Source organism: Pleurodeles waltl, chromosome 6 (assembly GCF_031143425.1).
Source record: "Pleurodeles waltl isolate 20211129_DDA chromosome 6, aPleWal1.hap1.20221129, whole genome shotgun sequence".
NCBI lineage: Eukaryota > Metazoa > Chordata > Amphibia > Caudata > Salamandridae > Pleurodeles > Pleurodeles waltl.
Window position 1 is genome coordinate 281,035,539 of NC_090445.1, and position 21,177 is coordinate 281,056,715.

General features: G+C 44.2%; 1 protein-coding gene across 2 annotated transcripts in view; it reads right to left on the reverse strand.

Moving 5' to 3' along the window:
- Positions 1–21,177, reverse strand: part of LOC138299630 (protein HEG homolog 1-like) — a 412,852-nt gene that overhangs the window by 236,558 nt on the left and 155,117 nt on the right. For both annotated transcript variants that reach the window (XM_069238061.1, XM_069238062.1), the window contains one exon: positions 7,400–7,509. In XM_069238061.1, coding sequence (XP_069094162.1) covers positions 7,400–7,509 — 110 coding nt within the window. The remainder of the gene's footprint in view (positions 1–7,399; positions 7,510–21,177) is intronic.

Consider the following 21,177-nt stretch of genomic DNA (forward strand, 5'->3'; position numbering starts at 1 on the left):
CACCGCTCCGCTGGGCACCGCCGTCTCTGCACCGCTCCGCTGGGGCCTTCATCTCAAGCACCGCTGACACATTGGCAGAAGGGGCAGGCCCGGATCAGTGTCGGACAGGGCTGCACGATACACTCTGGGCACCAAGAGTCCTCCAGTACCGCTTGAGTCTGTCATCCACTTGTGAGACTGTGGCTTTGCACTCCCCAGGATGGCACAGTGGGCAACCCACCCACTGTAGAGACTTGAGAGACTGTGGCTTTGCACTCCCCAGGATGGCACAGTGGGCAACCCACCCACTGTAGAGACTTGAGAGACTGTGGCTTTGCACTCCCCAGGATGGCACAGTGGGCAACCCACCTACTGTAGAGACTTGAGAGACTGTGTCTTTGCACTCCCCGGGATTGAACATTGGCCGTGGAGGCCCCTCGTGGATCTGGTGTTGTGGACTCATGTGGCTGAGGTGGCCCCCCTTCCCTTCCCCCTGAGGTGCCTGTAGTTTTCCTATCTGATGCCCCTGCAGTGTTCTCTCCAATGGATTCGGGTCTCATGTGTGGGCTTTGCCCATGTGTTGAGGACCATTGGCCCACGTACAATGACAGAAAGCCAATTCTGACGGGACAATATACATATGTGTATATAGTTATGGGATGTTCGTCTTACTTATTTACTTTGCCTTACAATATATTTGTATTACAATTACTTATTAGTTTGTCTTTGCATTCTTCTGGGGGGTTTGGGGGGTGTCACTCTGAGTTGTTGCTCTGCATTGGTGTGTAGGTAGTTGGGGGGGGGTGTCGCGTATGTGTGTGCCCGTAATCTTTTCTCCTCCCCCCTCCCGTGTGTCGTAGGTGCAGTAGTCACCGTTGTCTTCTGCGCCGGCGTTGGTGCTCCTGGTAGAGGAGCAGGTAGACAATAGCTGGTAGGATGTGTAGTTCTGGTTCCATGCTGTCCAGATTCCTCGTGGAGTGTGTAGAGGTGAGCGTTTTCCCGTTCGTAGTCTGTTTCCGCCGTGTTTTTATTGGCGGGGCTCCCGCCCCGGAAAAGGTGACGGATTGGTGAGTTGTGATAGGGTGGGCGGTACATTGTCTGCCGCCTGTCTGTTGGCGGTGACCGCCGCGCTGCTTGTCTGTACCACCGTGGCGGTCGGAGTGTTAAAGTGGCGGGCTGTGTTGGCGGTTCCCGCCAGGGTCGGAATTCAATTTTTTGGGCCGCCTGCCTGTTTGCGGGTTGGCCGCCGCTTTAACACCGACCGCCAGGGTTGGAATGACTCCCAAAGTGTCTAGATAATCTACGTTGTTACCATGTATGAGGTAGAATGTAATGAAGTGCCATAAACAGGTGTATGGTGTGATCATATTGACACTGACTTCCGATCAAGCTAGTACCTGCTTGGATGAAGGCATTCAGAGGGCTAAGGGTGTACACCAGAGGAACATTGAGCCTGACATTACCCATGTTACTATGAACAGAATGAAAAGAATAAGGGCTTGCATGGTGGACCAAAATTGTGGGCGGGAAGGATCTCATCATGAGAAAGATGCCAAACTGGTACAGTGCCACCTGGGATTTATTTCTTAAGTGATCTTTGAAAAAGAGCTATTGGTTGATGAAGAAACCTAAGCACTTGGTGCTGGTGGCAAGCGGTGGGGACAGGCCATTAAGTACCATAGAATACTGCAAGTAGTTTGAGTACACTCTTGTTTGGGCTTATTTCAAGGTTGATATGCAACATCAAGACAGAATGGTGTCTAGGCAAATATGTTTACATGAAAGACATCAATTGCCGATGACTGCTTGATGTTCAGTTGTGCATCGACACTGGCAAGGGCATGGTATTCCAAGACATGTCACTTGAAATTGAGCCTTGAGGACATGTGCAACTGCTCTTTGGAGTTAAAAAAACTCCCATGCACATGATTATGTTCGATATGAATTGATAACTTACATGTCAGTGCATAGTATTCACATAAATTATAAGTGTCCTAATCTTATGTCTGAAAAATCTCTGCATTGTAGTGAATCTGCATATGTAGACGTAGGAAATTAGGGAAATTTGATAAAATCTATTTGTTGTTCCTTTTTATGAATCATCTATCGGGTTTGCCCGCAGTTTTTCAGATGGTCATTACGTTGGACTGACTTAGAGATAGAAAAATCTTGTTATCATCTATGCAAAAAAGAAGAGAGTTCTCAAGTTTAGCTTGAGAGGAGCTCCAGTATAGAGTGCCCTACAAGACAAGCGACACTCTAAATTTGCTCACCTCAAATGTCTGCTTTTCTAGCAACGTTTTTAAGCATACGATTGGCACAGTGCCATCCACTCTGAATATATTTCCTGCACTGGGGTAGCTCCCCCATGATTTCCCTTCTTGGTAGACTTGGTGAGCCAGCATTCACCTTTGCCCAGGATGGCTGAGTGGGATCCTTTTTTTTTGAGGTGACGGAGTGTGAGTCTTATTACCTTCAAGACAGTCAAGGCCATGGTCTGGAGAATGATTTAGTAGATGCCCTTGATAAATCATTTCAGCAAACTGTAAATAAGGCCCTGGCAGCAGAGCTGAAACAAATTAGAGCCCAATTGGAACTTTACACCAAACAACACAGTTTTGCTAAACTCTCATCTTCCAGGCCCTCTTTGGAGTGCCAGGATCAACCATGCAAAGCCAAAGCCAAGTTGAGGGTAGGGCCTTATGAGGAGGTGCTGTCCAAATTGTCTCAGAGCCCCCAGGTGATCAAGAATACTGCACTGCACATTCAGCCCCAAAACGAGTACCTCAAACCTCTACTATAAATATGGACTTTGACAGTGAGTCGAGTCAATCCTCCCTATCAGGGTATGTTGCCACTAGTAAGTGGAGGAGAGCTGTATCACCTCACCGGGCTGTCACTCCTAACCCCTCCTCGATTAATCCATTCTCTTTCAACCCAGAGGACATCATTCATCCCAGGTCATCGGATTGTTTGCTTGCTCCACTGGTTGTGGAATACCTCCATTCCAAACTGAGAAAGAACTTTGATAAAGAAGTGTGCAGTAAGCTGAGAACAGAGTGCCCTGGACAGGATTTGCAAGACAAGGTGGAGGATACAACAGAAATAGACTCTACCATGTGCACTTTTCTAAAGAAGTGTTCTAAATACTCTAAAAAATGGTTTAATAGAGCTTGACAAGCATGCCAAGAAAAACTATTGGATATTTCAGACCACCTTGCAAAAAATCTGGAAATGACAATTAGAGGCAATGGAGAGAGGAACTTCAATTGACCCTGAAATTCTTGCCAAATGGTCTCAACGGATGGCCTCAACAGGCAATTTGTCTCCTGAGCAATGCCAATTGTGCCATTTCAGCAGAACAGAGGAATTTGCTCCTTATGACCCAAAACTGGTTGAACTGGCCTTGGTAGAGCCAGGCCCCTTTGCAGAGAGCCTGTTCTTTGGCGCCAAGTTCATCAACGATATGGGAAAATCCAAAATACATTACAGCCTTAGATAAGACCTAATTGTCACTCCCAAAAATATTTCAGGTCAATTGTTTTTGGACTGGCTGGGTGACGGCGGAGTCGCTCGCTTGGTCGTCAGCAATATCACAGCACCCAAAGAGGATTTGCTGAGTGTAGACGCAGTGGATGGCAAGACTCCTCCTTGTTGGGGGTGGGGAGAAACGTCTTCTCCTCTAGAGTTCAGGATCAGAAGGGGAGATTTGGCAAAGGCAGCTGCAGGAACAATTCCCAGTCCGCCTCTCCTGCAGGTAAGTCATGACTACATGTTGCAGGTCTGTCTGGGAGAAAGAGTGGATTGTTCCATCACATTTGGAGGCTATTGACACAAGATGCTTGGGTTGTAGAGACCGTCCAGATTTTCAAATAACAGTTTCATCAGACTCCTTTTCAGGACAAGGTCCCAATTCAACAAATGTTTTCCCATCAAGACACAACATTTATAGATATAGAGATACAGGGACTGCTGCGAAAATGGGCCATTGCTCGCAGTGAGGCCCATCCCAAAGGTTTCTGCTGCAACATGTTTTTGGTGCAAATGAAATGGGGGAAACACAGTTTGGTCCTTCATTTAAGAGATGTGCTCCACTGGATTGTCTACAGACATTTCAAGATGGAAGGGATTTATCTTTTGAGAGATAGCCTGCAAGAAGGTGACTGGCTTATACACCTGAATCTCATAGATGCCCATCTCACATTCCCATTTTCGCTTCACGCAGGTCCTTTTTACTGTTTAGGTGGCGGTACCTATGGTACAAATATTTGGTGCTGCCTTTCGGTCTTTCTTCAGCTCCTTGGTGTTTTACCAAGGAAATGAATCCAGTGATAGAGCATTTAACAGACAAAGGACTGTGCATGATCATCTATCTAGATGATGTGCTGATGATGGCCCAGTCTCGTGAGATGCTGATCCTTCATCTTCAAATGATGATACAACTGATGCAAGATCTGGGGTTTGTGATAAACCAAGATAAATCTCTTCTTTGCCCAACCAAGTTGATAGAGTTTCTCGGTTTTGTGACGGACTCAGAGAAATCACAACTCAACCACAAGATGAAGGATACAAAGAAGGAACTGAGATTGGTTTTATCCAGGAAGTTTTGTTGAGGACGATTGCAAGGTTGGTGGATTTTATAGCGTCCTTCATTTATGCTGTGCTTCCAGGCCTTCTACATTACAGAGCCTTGCAGAGGCTCAAGATCCAGCATCCGAGACAGGGACTGGCTTATACAGAACACATTCCACTGTAGAGAGAAGTCAAAGCAGAACTCGAAAGGTAGCTGGGACACATGGAGGCTTGGAATGACAGGGCAATTTTCAATTCCCAGCAGAAGTGGTCATAGAGTCAGATGGCAGCTGTTGGGGCTGGGGCGCACATTGTGGAAATGTCTCTACCGGCAGCAGATGGTCTCTAGAAGAGTTGAATCTTCATGTTAATTGCCTAGTATTACTAGCAGGCTCTTTGGCAGTGCAGACTCTCACTCCAAAGAAGACGTCTTGTTGCATCCTGCTGAAGATGGACATCTCAGCAGTGCATTACATAAATAGGCTTGGGGTGGGGGAGGTGGTTGATGGAGTTAGCCAAGGACTTCTGGCATTTCTTTCTGAGTCACAACATTTCTGTGGTTGCAGAGTATATTCCGGGGCAATAATATGTGATTTCTGACTGGAATTCCTGATAAATGACAGACCCCAGCGATTGGCAATTACATTCTCAGATTTTCGGTTTGATTCACACCAAGTGGGGCCCTTGCAGAACAGATCTCTTTGCATCCAGGTTGAATCGGCAGGTGGAGGAGTTCTTCAGCTGGAGACCGGATCCGTTGGTGAAGGAAACAGATGCCTTCTTAAGCCTTTCCTTCTTTTGCAATGATATCAGGGTGGCGGAACAAGTGAAACAGCAGCTTGCGGAGCTGTTTCTGATCACTCCGATCTGGAAAGATCAAACTTGGTTTCCAGTAATTCTGGAACTAACATGTGATTGCCCATTGCCCCTTCCATGCTTTTTTTATATACTCGAGGGTCCTCTGGGGGAGATCCACTTGATGGTTATGTTGGGGCAGCTCTGCCTGATGGTCTGGAGGTTTCCAGAAACAGTTGTGTTTCCTAGGGATTTTCTGTCTCGGTTGCAGAGTTCATTAAGCAGGAATGGGCAACATCTACTTGCAAACAATATTTCTCAGCTTGAAAATGCTGTGTGAGTTGATGCTTTGAATGGCACTTGGATCCTGTGGAGACTGAGTTAACGGATACTATAAATTTCTTGTCACAAAAGGCTGAAGAGGGCCTGTCTTCCAGGTCAGTAAATATTTGCTGTTGTGAGTTTCCAGTGGGTCATGTACCGAATGGTAATGTTTCAGCTAAGCAAATGAAGGGTATTACAGTAGCTAATCCCCCGAAATCTAGGTACTCTTCTCTGGGGGATGTAAACATGGTTTTGTGTTTGCTTGAGAGTTGGCCTCATAACAAGCAGCTGTCCAGGAGGCAGATGTCCGTCAAATTGGCCCTGCCGCTCTGTTTAATTTCCAGTAGGAGAACTATGGATGTAAAAGCTCTGGACCTTGCAGGTACAGTATTTACTCTGAAGTGAGTCTCATTTTCCATAATTAGGAGGACTAAGTCACTTTCTAGGAGCATTATCTAGCTTTTCCTTTTAGTAAGTTGTGTGTGGTCAAATGCTTGAAGGTGTATGATGAATCAACCGGGTTGTTAAGGGTTGGTGCAAATGGCCAACTGTTGATCTCTTTGCAGAAGCTCTTTGAACCTGTTTCTGCAGCTATCATTGCTAGGTGGATCAGGCACGTTATAATGGAGCCTGATATCCAGACCTTTGGGGCCCATTCAGTTAGAGGAACAATGGCTTCTAAGGGGTTGTCTTTGGGGTTCACTTTGCAAGACATTATGACCATGGCTGATTGGCCATCAGTTTAAATTTTTAAACAATTTTATTTTAAACTTATAGTAAAGGTTGCTTCTATGGTGGTGGATCAGCTTGAACTAGCATGATCGGAGCCTTTGATTCTGACGTAGGATGAAAATTTGCTAGTGTTTGTGCCAAGAATTTACAATTCTATTGAAGGGCATGGAGGTGAGGATTATCTCTCCCTACTTGTAAGATTACTTCATTATTTATCATTACAGTTTACATACTGAATTACTGTATTATTCTGAAATGTACAGTCTTGAACAAATAGTGATGTTACTGTATATCCACCCATATGTTTTTCATTGGAGATTGAAAACATTACAATCTCTGTGTTTGATTGTAGGTACTAATCAGAAGCAGGAATAAAGATTGTAGGTACAGATCACAAGCAGAAGTGAAGCCCTTCAAGCAAGAGGTTTCAGGTAGTTTCATGCTGATGTTTATGGTCAAGTTTCCTTTTGGACGAGTTATGTGACAGGTGAAAAAGTTTGAAGCTTCCCAAGAAGTTTGGTTTTCCATTTAGACATTTTGTTATGGACTGACGCTTGCAAACAAAGAGGCAGTCAAGATGGTGCTTGCCGTATTTGAAGGAGCATGTTGGCTATGACTGGTGGTGATATTGTGATATGGTTTCTTCGTAAAGGTAGTTTATATGTGAAAAGTTTTTTTATTGGTGGGAATGCTAGCAAATTTCTCATTCACCATCTCTTCCGGCCTCTGTCTTCTAAATGCCTCATTTTATTCAGTCATCCTAACTACCTGTCGACACAAATATGACCACATCACCCCCTCACTCATGTAACTCATTGGCTCCATTTCATGGGGGCACTGAATTCAAATCACTCACAAACATCTATAAAACCATGGAAACAGATTACCAAAACAGATTAAATGACCAAACATTGCTCCCCTCTCTGGCCACAACTACAGCAGTATGAACCCGAAGGTATTGGAGTCCAAAGTGTCTCTAAATAAAGAGAATACTTACATGCTTTTCAATCCCAGCTGTGACATTGCGGAAAGCAAAGGAATCTTGATTAGCCATGTCTGGTATGTAATGCAGGTTTTTTAGATGCAACTCTCCGGGGAAAATTTTCCCTGCAAAAGAAAAGTTACAATTTAATTCAATTCATTAATCCATTTGAACCTTACATAGTACAAACCTGCTTTGCTATTTGTAAGATTCTGTGTCAGAAATTCAGAAAAACTCAGAATCTTGCATTTATTGTGGTCACAGAGATTTCATCGATTAACTCTTCATAAACGATAGGTTCATCAGCAAGAGGTCTTCTTTACAACTTTATACCAGCCTTGACATCAACCTTTATTCTGACCTGTACTAGAATGATGAGTGCCCATTCCCTTGGATCTATGGATGGATTTAGCTGAATGTTTTGTGCCATCTGGCTGCATAATGGCTCTCTGTGGCCGGAATGTGAAAAAATGCATGCCTCTCATTTTTGTAAACAATCTTTATTAGGTTTTCTTCATACGAATGTTTCCATTCAGGGCTCAGGGCCAGTATTGGTATATCTGCAAGCAAGGGTTGAATGGTACTAGATATCCCCCGATTTATGACACTTTTTTTTCCGTTTCAAGCTGAATTGGTTATTTTTTGGCATGATGGAACAAAGGAGACAAACAAAAATCAAATTTATACACGTCAACTAAAACAGCAATTGGCACATTAAAAACGGGCTCTCTTGATCTCTGCCAGGGGACCTTTGTGAACCTGATACTAATAAGAGAAACAAACTGCGAACTTCCCCATGAGGAAACAGCAATAACAATAAAGCAGAGCCCTGTATGATCGCCCACTCCGAGATAACGAAGCTGGAAGAGAAACCTGTGGTATCTCACTTTGTTACCCGATTACCACAGATTTTCTCTCTTTGAAATGATTGCTTTTTGTTTTCATGTTATTTGTTTATAAAATCATTTATATTTTGAAAGCTGTATTATATTGGCAAAATGGAAAAATATTGTTCTCCTAGCACATTGGGTGCCTACCCCATCAGTTAGCATAGTTCGAACACTGACTCAGGGTACATTTCTATTTCTTTTTTGGCGCCCCCGACCCATGACCTCCTTCTCCACAAGTCCCCTCACTGCTACTCTCCAACAGTGCCCCTCGTCTCGCCATAGTCTCTCTCTGACATAAATTTCTTTTTTTTTTTAAACGTTACTCATAGTTCACTCACGCTCAGTTTTGCGATCTGCATGGCACACCTTCTTTCCAGCTGGCACATCCCTCTGCGCTACCTTATGATGAATCAAAACGGCCACAGGACAAAATTCCGATCTCTCACTAGCAGTAACATTAATCACCAGCGTTATCTTGACATTTTCACTGATGCTTGAAATTGCTGGATGCACAAGGAAGTTCGGGTGCTTTTAAACGGGTAAGTTATTTTTAAATACAGCGCCCCCAACACAGTCATTGCCAGGTGGCACTGCCCTAGAGCTGGCCCTGTATGTAAGGTTCACACTGTGTAACTTGAAGTACTATCCCAAATGCAATGTTTTTCCTAACACAATCGAACTTTTGAAGCATTTCTGTGATCTAATATTTATTTTAATGGTATATCATACTTCATATATACAAACAAAACTCAAGAGGCACGCCTGCTACTAGATCAGTTCATGGTAGGCAACATTTGACTGTTGCCTGAATAGGACCGTTTGTCATGATCCAGCCCACTCCTACATATTTATCTCAGTTCCAAAACGATGTTCTGCATGGAAGCCCTGGTTTAAACGTTTTGAAATCATGGGTGACTACGTTAAAGATAATGGACAGAACTTGACCACTCTGCCAATATGAAAGGTTTACCTTATACTATAACATGGCAAAGGCTAGTTAAAGTCTTCACAAAGTCAATTTTTAAAATATTGTAATATCAATGAAAAATATTTGAGTGCATATGAAGTAGTGGGCATATGCACTCATTATTCTGTATTCTTCCCTTTTCATCGGATACTGCTAGCCAGGCAACATCAGAGTAGGACCCAGGGTGAACAGCCACATGAAGAGAAGGAGCCAAGCACCAGAAAGAAGACTGCACCCACCTACAGACACACTATTTCAAACACCAAATGGCTACAGAAGAGGCTGCCAAGCCCACTATGGAGTAGGATAATTTGACACCACCAACCTGTAGGAAGTGGAGATGGACAATGTGACCCCTTGTGGCAAAGAGGTAGGCATCTTAGTTATGTCTCAATAGCAGGCCCCACTATCATCTGGGCCTACACCCACTCCCCTTAACTCCAGATGTCCCCATACCAACGGGGCCTCCAAGTGCCCCCGCAAACAGCAGCAGTTGAGGGACAGATTCTCATAAATACCCCCGAGCCCTCATGTGTGGGCTAACCACTCTCACTCAATATATGCATTAATGCATTGTTTAAAGGAAGTCAGGAGGCCCATAGTGGATGGTCAAGTAGTGAGCTCTCAGGATATGCAGGCCTTTAATAGGACAAATATGGGCACTCCTACAGTTGCTATCTGACTAACATAATGATCTAGGGCCCAGATGTAGTAATATACTGGTCAGAAAAAAAGAATATTAATTAGGCAGGTCACACTTTACGATTCCCTGTGTTTAGCTACAAACATAGAGATGACAGCATGCAGGGGAAAAACTTTATGGGGTTTTGCTGATGGACCTGAGCATAATGGTCTCCTGGATGTCCCTGTTTTCCTGTTTATACCCTTTCTTGGGTAGAGGGGAAGCAGTGTTTCTCTCCTGTGGTGAGTCCTAATAGTCTGCCCACTGAGTGCCGCTATCTATTGACTTTTAAATTTCAAAAGACAATTCAGATTCAATGGCTCCAACAATAATTTTTGTTTCTGGGGTTTTCCATTTTTTTCAGACATACTTATGGTTGTGTTTCTCCGCTTTGGTACATCCTCATGATCTAAAGACTGGGATGAGGACGATGGACGAGGAGGCAATACTGCGATCGCTAACCAGTAATCTTCATTACTTTGACGCAGTCTTAAATACCTGTCCTTTTACTCAGTTGGTTTTGATTAAAGGGCCACGAGGCTGTTGTTATTTCAGGCAGCATAGTGGTTCATTACCTCTGTATGGCTTCTATGGAGGAGGTGGAGCTTAAGATGAAAATGAGTATAAAAATGTGTTTGTAGGTTTATTTTACGGATTAGATAGGTAAATCACTTCTGTGTGATGAAGATGTAAGGACTGTAAAGACGAAGACTATAATTAGGAATGATGAAGATTACTGTTAAGTGATCAGGACATTAATAGGCCCTGACCTCACATGTCAGATGGGCACTCCATCCAAGCACAGGTGGGAGAAGGGAAACTTCCAGTCAGTCCACACTGGTCTGCTCAAAGGTTAACCCATTCTTCGCAGTGATCACAATGTATTCTATTTTAGTTAAACTAACATTTTAATTGCCCTAAAATGGGATCTACTGACTCGCTACCTGTCTCATTCTTACACTCACAAAAGAAAAGAAAAAGAAAAAGTTAACTAAGAAGGATATCAAAGAGTTCTTGTAAGACTAGATGTAAGGAAGAAAATTGACATATATCTGATAATAATTAATAACATGAACCTCCACTACCCAGAAAACGTCCACCATCAATCTTAAGTTAAACCCTCAAGGTTAGTAGCCCTCATTTCTAAGCACCTCACGTGAAGAAGGTAAAGGAAACATTCATTCTAGGTCTAATTTTGTCTCTTAGGCTGAAATCAACAGGTTCCTGATCACTTCAGGGCAGCACGTTGAAAGGTGGTGTATTCCTAAATCCCTTCACACAAATAAAAGATGGAAATAGAACTCCAGCTCAACCACTGACATTAACACACAGTTAGAAAATGGATATCAATCAAGTGTCCCCTGGAGTAGCAGCTACTGCCCTTGTGCTCCTGCTCGTCAACCCATGGATTTATGCTATAGAGACGTAGATTACCTATAGTGAAAGCGAAATTGAACAAAATCAAAATTAGGATAATGCAAATGAAAAGTAACTAGGTTTTCACTGTAATTAAAGCATTAACACTTCTTCAAGGTAACAGCCAAGAAAACACAGTTCGACCTACACACTGTTTTGTTGTATGCAAATGTGACTCTACTCAGCACCAGGGCCATCACAAGGGTAGGGCAGCTGGTGCAGTTTGTCCTATGACCCGCTCTTTATAGGGCCCTGTATTACTGTTAAAAAGTTTTTTTTATGTAGTCAAGGAAGTTAATCCAGCAGACACTAAATGGAGGCAGCATGATGGAGCTCCCTCCAAATGTTTTCCGTGGCAGTTTTCCAGTTTTTAAGGGCGGTTTAGTGGGGCCCTGCACAGTTTGTGACCCGGGTTCAATAAAGGCTTGTAATAAGCCTATGCAACACCAATAGTGAAGTAAAAAACAGCCCCACCACCCGCAGGATTTCAAATGCTATTTAAATGATCACAGGAAGTGAAAATCATGTCTTCCTTCAGCTGAACACGATTGCTTGTCTAGCCATTACTGGTTTCTAACTGTTGAATGTATATATTACCATCTGACATTGTTTAAACAATACATTAACATTTTCTGAATCCTGGCTGACAAAAAAGGTAAATTTCCCATAGACTTACCATGCATTTGTTATCCCAAATGCTATTTGCCCGCCTATTCATTATATCTCAGATGTATAAAGTTCTTCAAGAGGGTGTAATTTCATGCACTTAGACGCAAATGTGGACTGTGTAATACAGTGCTGGGAACAGTAAAGAGAAGACTGAAATGCTGAAAACACAACAAGTTTGATAGGGTTCTTCCATCCTTTTGGGGGAAATGTTATATGGTATCTACCTACAAGAAGCTTCCAGACACTCAAACACCCACCACTTTACATAAAAATGGAAGGCCTTTTATGCCATCCTTTAATTCCAAAAACACTTTATGTGACGCAGGCAGGATCAAGGCTCATATTCTAACATTTTATTGTAACAACATGGATGGTCAAGTGTCAAAGGAAAGATAACAGAAAGATAGCTTGATTACTCAATACCTTGAAATTTTGGTGAACTAAAGTCAATGATAGCTTTTGGGAGAGGGATACAAATCACTTGATGATGCATGGTAGAAGATTCTCCATAAGCTCACCTGATTGGATAGCTGCATCTCTGAGAAAGGCCTAATGGTCGCTCTCCACCACTACTTCTATTCATTTTTATTTATAATATGCAACAGAGCAAACTAAATTGCATCTAGATGCAGAGGTATCACTGAACTGTACTAATGAACACAACTAGTGAAATAAAAATGTTTCAAAAACATTCCAAAAAGGCCACGTGGAAGAGAGACTGTCCTAGCCATGATTGTGAGCCATTCTAGGGCAGCAGCGGAAGCACAGAATCATCTTTAGTCTAAAACAAAGGATTGGGAACAATTCATCAGAACATGTATTGATATGCTGATCTGCTAATTTTTGTGGTGCATAGTTGGGTGTATGAAAATTCACCTTTCCACCTGATTTCCCCTGACCTTTTCTTCTATGGGACAGGATTTGCTGGTATGTTTGAATCTGGGCTCTCTGGTGCTGCTAGCCACCTTCTTGAAACAATATAAAAGTTTGTTCCCCTCAACTTGTTAAAATCCAATCTTTTGCTATGTGGTTACTTAATTATCACCTTAAGTACAACAGCTATAAGTTTGATATCAAAAGTAATGAATTATGCTGCAACCAGAATATTTATAATCTCATAAATATTTTATAAAATACAGATAAAGTACTATTGGCATTTCTTAATATAATTTATCATCCATTGGACTAGATACATCACCCAAAATGTTTAGTTCAAAAGAACATAAAAAACAACTGTATACAATTAAAGTGCTAAAAAAAGTTATTGTGTTGACAGAGCATTTCTCTGGCTTCTTGACCTTTCTCTCACCTTCTTCAGGACTAATAACTGAATTAAAACGATTAGTACGTTATAGGATTTTTTATCATTTATAATGAAGGTATCATGCTTTTATTGTCTTTCATCCATAATAATAAGAACAGTTTGTTTTTTTCCTATTGAGATAAAAAGACTTATATTTAAGACTTTGTTATTTTAAAGCACACAGCTCACAATTCACATGGGTAAACCAACTTTAGCAAGCCTACTGTTCCTTTCCTGCCCGAAGAAAGACCGCCACAATGCAGATCGCAGCAGACAATAAATTGCTCCTTAATGCAGCATTTTCAATTACCTGTCTATTCAGGGTGGTTCACACAGTTTATTTACCAGCTGGTGTACAAACTGACAAAGGTCTTGCATGCTGCCAATATGTTGCCACAGCGGTTTGTGTTCCTGTTGGACCCTGATTTTAATGAGAAACACGGGGCAACGCATTGTCAGTCTTTAACCTGATAGGTGCGGGCGTCGGCCACTGGCCGACGCCCACACACCCTCCCTGGTGCGGGTCACGACCAGTGGCCGACACCAGGAAGGGTATCAATAAATCCTCGGGTGCGTCGCACCCGAGGATTTATTATTTTTTTTAAACCCCCCCCGGGAGACACGGAAGCTTCCGTGTCTCCCCCCGCCCCCCCCACCCGCCCCTTTGTGACGTCAGCGCGCCTCGCGGCGCGCTGACGTTGCAAAGGTGTTTTCCCCATCAAAGCAGGAAGCAGCCTTGCGGCCGCTTCCTGCTTTGATGGGGAAAACGGCCTTTCTCACGTTCGGGAAGGCCTCGTAAGAAAGGGGAGTGTCTCCCCTTTCTTACGAGGCCTTCCTGAAAGTGTTTCCTGGCCCCCGAACGCAATCGGGGGGCCAGGAAACACTTTGAAAAGGCCTCGTAAGAAAGGGGAGACTCTCCCCTTTCTTACGAGGCCTTCTCAAACTGTTTCTGGCCCCCGATCGCAGCTGTGCTGCGATCGGGGGCCAGAAACAGTTTGAGAAGGCCTCGTAAGAAAGGGGGAGAGTCTCCCCTTTCTTACGAGGCCTTCTCAAAGTGTTTCCTGGCCCCCGATCGCAGCACAGCTGCGAACGGGGGCCAGGAAACACCACTAGACGCCAGGGATTTCACTTTGGGGGGGCGGCCCCCTCGGAAAACGGGCCGCCCCCCCCCCCGGGGGCATAATTAATAAAAAAAAAAAAAGGTAGGTGCCCCCTGGGGGGGGGGGGGGGGGCGCGATCGCGCCCCCCTCCCCCCAGGGGATTTTTTTTTTTTTTTTTTTTAAATAATGAAAAAAAAAAAAAAATGACAGGGGGTCGCCCGTCGGCAGGGTGACCCCCTGTGGGGGCAATTTTTTTTTTAGATGTTGTAGGGTTTCCCTGGGGGCCATTTTGGCCCCCAAGGAAACTATACAACAACTAAAAAAAATAGATCTATATATAGATCTATATTTATATATCTATGTAGATAGATATATCTATGTACATGGATATATCTATAGATATATCTATGTACATAGATATATATATATATATAGAGGTAGATCTATATATACCAAAGAGATTTATAAAGTGTGCTACTCACCTGTGAGGGTCTCAAGGCGCTTAGGGGGGGCGGGGGGAGGGAAGGGGCTGGGAGGTTCACTGTTCGAAAAGCCAGGTTTTGAGGCCCTTCCTGAAAAGAAGTAGGTTTTGGGTCTTGCGAAGGTGGGTTGTGAGGGCGTTCCAGGTTTTGGGTGCAAGGTAGGAGAAGGATCTGCCCCCGGTGGTGGTGTGTTTGATGCGGGGGACAGAGGCGAGAGAGAGGTCAGCTGAGCGGACGTTTTGTGTGGGGGTGTGGAAGGTGACTCTCGTTGAGGTAGGCAGGGCCTGTGTTGTGGAGTGATTTGTGTGCGAGGATGAGGATCTTGAAGGTGATCCTTTTGTCAATGGGGAGCCAGTGGAGGGATTTGAGGTGTGGAGAGAAGTGTTCGTGTCGGCGGAGGTCGAGGATGAGTCGTGCTGCTGAGTTCTAGATGCGTGTAGTTTGCGCTTGAGTTTTAGAGTGGTGCCGGCGTAGAGGGCGTTTCCGTAATCAAGCCTGCTGCTGTGTGCGTGAGTGACAGTTTTTCTGGTCTCTGTGGGGATCCATTTGAATGTTTTTCAGTATACGGAGTGTGTTGAAGCATGAGGAGGTGAGAGCGTTGATTTGTTGGGTCATCGAGAGGGAGGAGTCTAGGATGATGCTGAGGTTGCGTGCGTGGTTGGCGGGGGTGGGTGCAGGGCCTAGCGTGGTGGGCCACCATGAGGGGTCCCAGGTGTTTTTGTGTGGGCCAAAGAGGATTATTTCGGTTTTGCTTGAGTTGAGTTTCAGGTGATTGGCTGTCATATATATATCACTTTTGTCAATATGTGTGTGGTTTCCCTGGGGGGAAAAGGGTCCGACTTGTCTAGTGGCAGTTTTAGTGCCATAAAGAAGCGCAGAAGGTTTATATGCCTACTGCAAAGAGCAAATCTGTATTTTATGTAAATAGCTGAGTACATTAGCAAAGTCTATGGAGAGATGAAGGGCACTTTTGCTGGGTGGTAATGAGGGAATCCGAGGAGGAGGGAGTGGGAGCACCAATAATGATTGTTGGACTGGGCGCAGGAGGTGCTAAAGACTGTGACGAATGGTATGTGACAAGGTGTTTTTTGAGTGTCTTGAAAGTACGTGCTGATTGAGGGAAGAAGCGCAGGTAAGGTGGCCTCTACTGTTGCACGTATCTCACACACCATCGATTTTGTGACTGTCTACGTAGGCTAGTGTTTTAGAGCAACAGTTTAGCCAATAGCAGAGATGGCATCTTGATGGATGACTGCTGCCTACACTCGGGTTATAGAGGACCGCTCTGACATAGGATCAGAGACTGAGACATCAGATACTGAGACAGCATCTGAGGGATAGGACAATGGCGCAGACTCTGGGAGTGATTTTTCAGTCAGAGGAGTCCCATTCGATAACTCCTCTTCCAGTACATTATGAGGGAGGTGATGAGGACAGTCCTGCTGTCCCTTCGCAAGCTGTTTGTGCAACTGGGTAATAGTGGGTTAGGTCAACCCAGAGAGCAGGTGAATGTGGCGGCAAGCAGAGAGAGAGTGCTCTCTTGGGAGCTCCCCAATTTAGTTCAGCCCCAAATTCCACCACCCAAATCATATTGTGGAGACATCAAAATTATCCATGGCAAAACAAACTGGTTTTGTAAGGCAGGCACCTGTGTTTTTGGCCCTGGATTCGGCGGCCATATAGAGAAACACACTAAACCCAAACATTTCTGGAAACTAGACATTCGGGGGAGTCCACAGAGGTGTGACTTGTGTGGCTTCCCCAAAGTTTTCTTACCCAGAATACCCTGCAAAGCTGAAATGTTGAAAAAAAACTAAATGTTTCTCGCATTTCTGTCACACAAACTACAGGAATATGCTGGGATCCACAATATTCCTACCACCCAGTGACTCCTCACCTGTCCTGATAAAAACACTACCCCACTTGAGTGCCTACACCTAGTGTCTGTGTCAGGAATGGATCACCCCAGGGTCAACAGCTGCCTCACGTAAGGACCAACATTGACCGTTGTGTGATCTATTCCTGTCGCAGGCACCAGGCCTAACCACACAAGTGAGGTATCATTTTTATCGGGAGGCTTGGGGGAACGCTGGGTGGAAGGAAATTTGTGGCTCCTCTCAGATTCCAGAACTTTCTGTCACCGAAATGTGAGGAAAACTTGTTTTTTTAGCCACTTTTTGAGGTTTGCAAAGGATTCTGGGTAACAGAACCTGGTCCGAGCCCCGCAAGTCACCCCTCCTTGGATTCCCCTAGGTCTCTAGTTTTCAGAAATGCACAGGTTTGGTAGGTTTCCCTAGGTGCCGGCTGAGCTAGAGGCCAAAATCTACAGGTAGGCACTTTGCAAAAAACAGCTCTGTTTTCTGTGATGTGTCCACGTTGTGTTTTGGGGCATTTCCTGTCGCGGGCGCTAGGCCTACCCACACAAGTGAGGTATCATTTTTATCGGGAGACTTGGGGGGACGCTGGGTGGAAGGAAATTTGAGGCTCCTCTCCGATTCCAGAACTTTCTGTCACCGAAATGTGAGGAAAACTTGTTTTTTTAGCCACTTTTTGAGGTTTGCAAAGGATTCTGGGTAACAGAACCTAGTCAGAGCCCCGCGAGTCACCCCATCTTGGATTCCCCTAGGTCTCTAGTTTTCAAAAATGTACAGGTTTGGTAGGTTTCCCTAGGTGCCGGCTGAGCTAGAGGCCAAAATCTACAGGTAGGCACTTTGCAAAAAACAGCTCTGTTTTCTGTGATGTGTCCACGTTGTGTTTTGGGGCATTTCCTGTTGCGGGCGCTAGGCCTACCCACACAAGTGAGGTATCATTTTTATCGGGAGACTTGGGGGGACGCTGGGTGGAAGGAAATTTGAGGCTCCTCTCCGATTCCAGAACTTTCTGTCACCGAAATGTGAGGAAAACTTGTTTTTTTAGCCACTTTTTGAGGTTTGCAAAGGATTCTGGGTAACAGAACCTGGTCAGAGCCCCGCGAGTCACCCCATCTTGGATTCCCCTAGGTCTCTAGTTTTCAAAAATGTACAGGTTTGGTAGGTTTCCCTAGGTGCCGGCTGAGCTAGAGGCCAAAATCTACAGGTAGGCACTTTGCAAAAAACAGCTCTGTTTTCTGTGATGTGTCCACGTTGTGTTTTGGGGCATTTCCTGTCGCGGGCGCTAGGCCTACCCACACAAGTGAGGTATCATTTTTATCGGGAGACTTGGGGGGACGCTGGGTGGAAGGAAATTTGAGGCTCCTCTCCGATTCCAGAACTTTCTGTCATCGAAATGTGAGGAAAACTTGTTTTTTTAGCCACTTTTTGAGGTTTGCAAAGGATTCTGGGTAACAGAACCTGGTCAGAGCCCCGCGAGTCACCCCATCTTGGATTCCCCTAGGTCTCTAGTTTTCAAAAATGTACAGGTTTGGTAGGTTTCCCTAGGTGCCGGCTGAGCTAGAGGCCAAAATCTACAGGTAGGCACTTTGCAAAAAACAGCTCTGTTTTCTGTGATGTGTCCACGTTGTGTTTTGGGGCATTTCCTGTCGCGGGCGCTAGGCCTACCCACACAAGTGAGGTATCATTTTTATCGGGAGACTTGGGGGGACGCTGGGTGGAAGGAAATTTGAGGCTCCTCTCAGATTCCAGAACTTTCTGTCACCGAAATGTGAGGAAAACTTGTTTTTTTAGCCACTTTTTGAGGTTTGCAAAGGATTCTGGGTAACAGAACCTGGTCAGAGCCCCGCGAGTCACCCCATCTTGGATTCCCCTAGGTCTCTAGTTTTCAAAAATGTACAGGTTTGGTAGGTTTCCCTAGGTGCCGGCTGAGCTAGAGGCCAAAATCTACAGGTAGGCCCTTTGCAAAAAACAGCTCTGTTTTCTGTGATGTGTCCACGTTGTGTTTTGGGGCATTTCCTGTCGCGGGCGCTAGGCCTACCCACACAAGTGAGGTATCATTTTTATCGGGAGACTTGGGGGGACGCTGGGTGGAAGGAAATTTGAGGCTCCTCTCAGATTCCAGAACTTTCTGTCACCGAAATGTGAGGAAAACTTGTTTTTTTAGCCACTTTTTGAGGTTTGCAAAGGATTCTGGGTAACAGAACCTGGTCAGAGCCCCGCGAGTCACCCCATCTTGGATTCCCCTAGGTCTCTAGTTTTCAAAAATGTACAGGTTTGGTAGGTTTCCCTATGTGCCGGCTGAGCTAGAGGCCATAATCCACAGGTAGGCACTTTGCAAAAAAACAGCTCTGTATTTTGTGAAAAAATGTGATGTGTCCACGTTGTGTTTTGGGGCATTTCCTGTCGCGGGCGCTAGGCCTACCCACACAAGTGAGGTATCATTTTTTTCGGGAGACTTGGGGGAACATAGAATAGCAAAACAAGTGTTATTGCCCCTTATCTTTCTCTACATTTTTTCCTTCCAAATATAAGAGAGTGTGTAAAAAAGACGTCTATTTGAGAAATGCCCTGCAATTCACATGCTAGTATGGGCACCTCGGAATTCAAAGATGTGCAAATAACCACTGCTCCTCAAAACCTTATCTTGATCCCATTTTGGAAATGCAAAGGTTTTCTTGATACCTCTTTTTCACTCCTCATATTTCAGCAAATGAATTGCTGTATACCCAGTATAGAATGAAAACCAACTGCAGGGTGCACCTCATTTATTGGCTCTGGGTACCTAGGGTTCTTGATGAACCTATAAGCCCTTTATATCCCCGCAACCAGAAGAGTCCAGCAGACAAAACGGTATATTGCTTTCAGAAATCTGACATCGCAGGAAAAAGTTACAGAGTAAAACATAAAGAAAAATGGCTGTTGTTTTCAGCTCAATTTCAATATTTTTTTATTTCAGCTGTTATTTTCTGTAGGAAAACCTTGTAGGATCTACACAAATGACCCCTTGCTGAATTCAGAATTTTGTCTAGTTTTCAGAAATGTTTAGCTTTCCGGGATCCAGCATTGGTTTCACACCCATTCCTGTCACTAACTGGAAGGAGGTTGAAAGCACCAAAAATAGTAAAAATGGGGTATGTCCCAGTAAAATGCCAAATTTGTGTTGGAAAATGTGGTTTTCTGATTCAAGTCTGCCCGTTCCTGAAAGGTGGGGAGATAGTGATTTCAGCACCAGAAACCTTTTGTTGATGGCATTTTCAGGGAAAAAACCACAAGCCTTCTTCGGCGGCCCTTTTTTCCCATTTTTTTGGAAAAAACTAAATTTTCACTGTATTTTGGCTATTTTCTTGGTCTCCTCCAGGGTAAACCACAAACTCTGGGTACCATTAGAATCCCTAGGATGTTGGAAAAAAAGGACGCAAATTTGGCGTGGTTAGCTTATGTGGACAAAAAGTTATGAAGCCCTAAGCGCGAACTACCCCAAATAGCCAAAAAAGGGCTCAGCACTGGGGGGGAAAAGGCCCAGCAGCTAAGGGGTTAAGACCTTTGGAAAGCGTTTAGGAGCTGGTGGTTGCTGAGATAGGGAGTGGGGCATTGGTTTATTAGTTGTTTGAAAATTTCTTCTGCAGAAGGGTAAAAGGGAAGTGCCTCATTTTATTAGGTAAGCCCAATAGAAGGCTGTAAACACAGATTTCTGCAGTTTTGCAAAATACTTGGAATAGGGTTTTCTGGAATTGTTTTCACCATAAATCAGGAGAACTTCAAAATACTTACAAATATGGCAGTGCTCTCATTCTTTTCCCACCTTAGCAGGGCAATAGCTTCTGCAATGTACCAAACTGGCAATAGAACTGCAAAGCTTACATAATTCTGTGCACCTGAATGATGAAATTTGTATCTGCACTGGGCTATTTTGAGCTTGTTAGCATTGCTGAAATACACAATATAAAGTAAGAATCGGGCTCTCGCCTGCACTTTGCTTTGTATCCCAGCCACAGATGCTATTTCATTGGTAAGTACGTAAGTACGTTCTAACAAAGTAGAAACTAGGAGGAGCTCAAACCACGCTCTCTTTGGGCTTTTTGGCGCTCGCTTTCAACAACTGCAAGGTACCTAAACTCCTGAGGTGAGGTTAAACTTTCGAAATTAGCCTGGAATAGTCAAGCGAATAAAAAATTTCAGAACTTCCCACCCACCCATATTTTGCTACTGCGCAAGGCATGTGATGATCCTGAGAGATGCACGGTGCTTCACCTTCTGGAATGTTCGATATGTGTTTTTTTTTTACTGAAGGAAACTAGAGGAATTTTCTCACGGTCAACTACGTATTCAGTGAATACAGTGATCAGATGTATTGACTTTTTAGCACACCGAGTTTAAATACAATTAAAATCAACTGGTGGTGTATCGTACTGA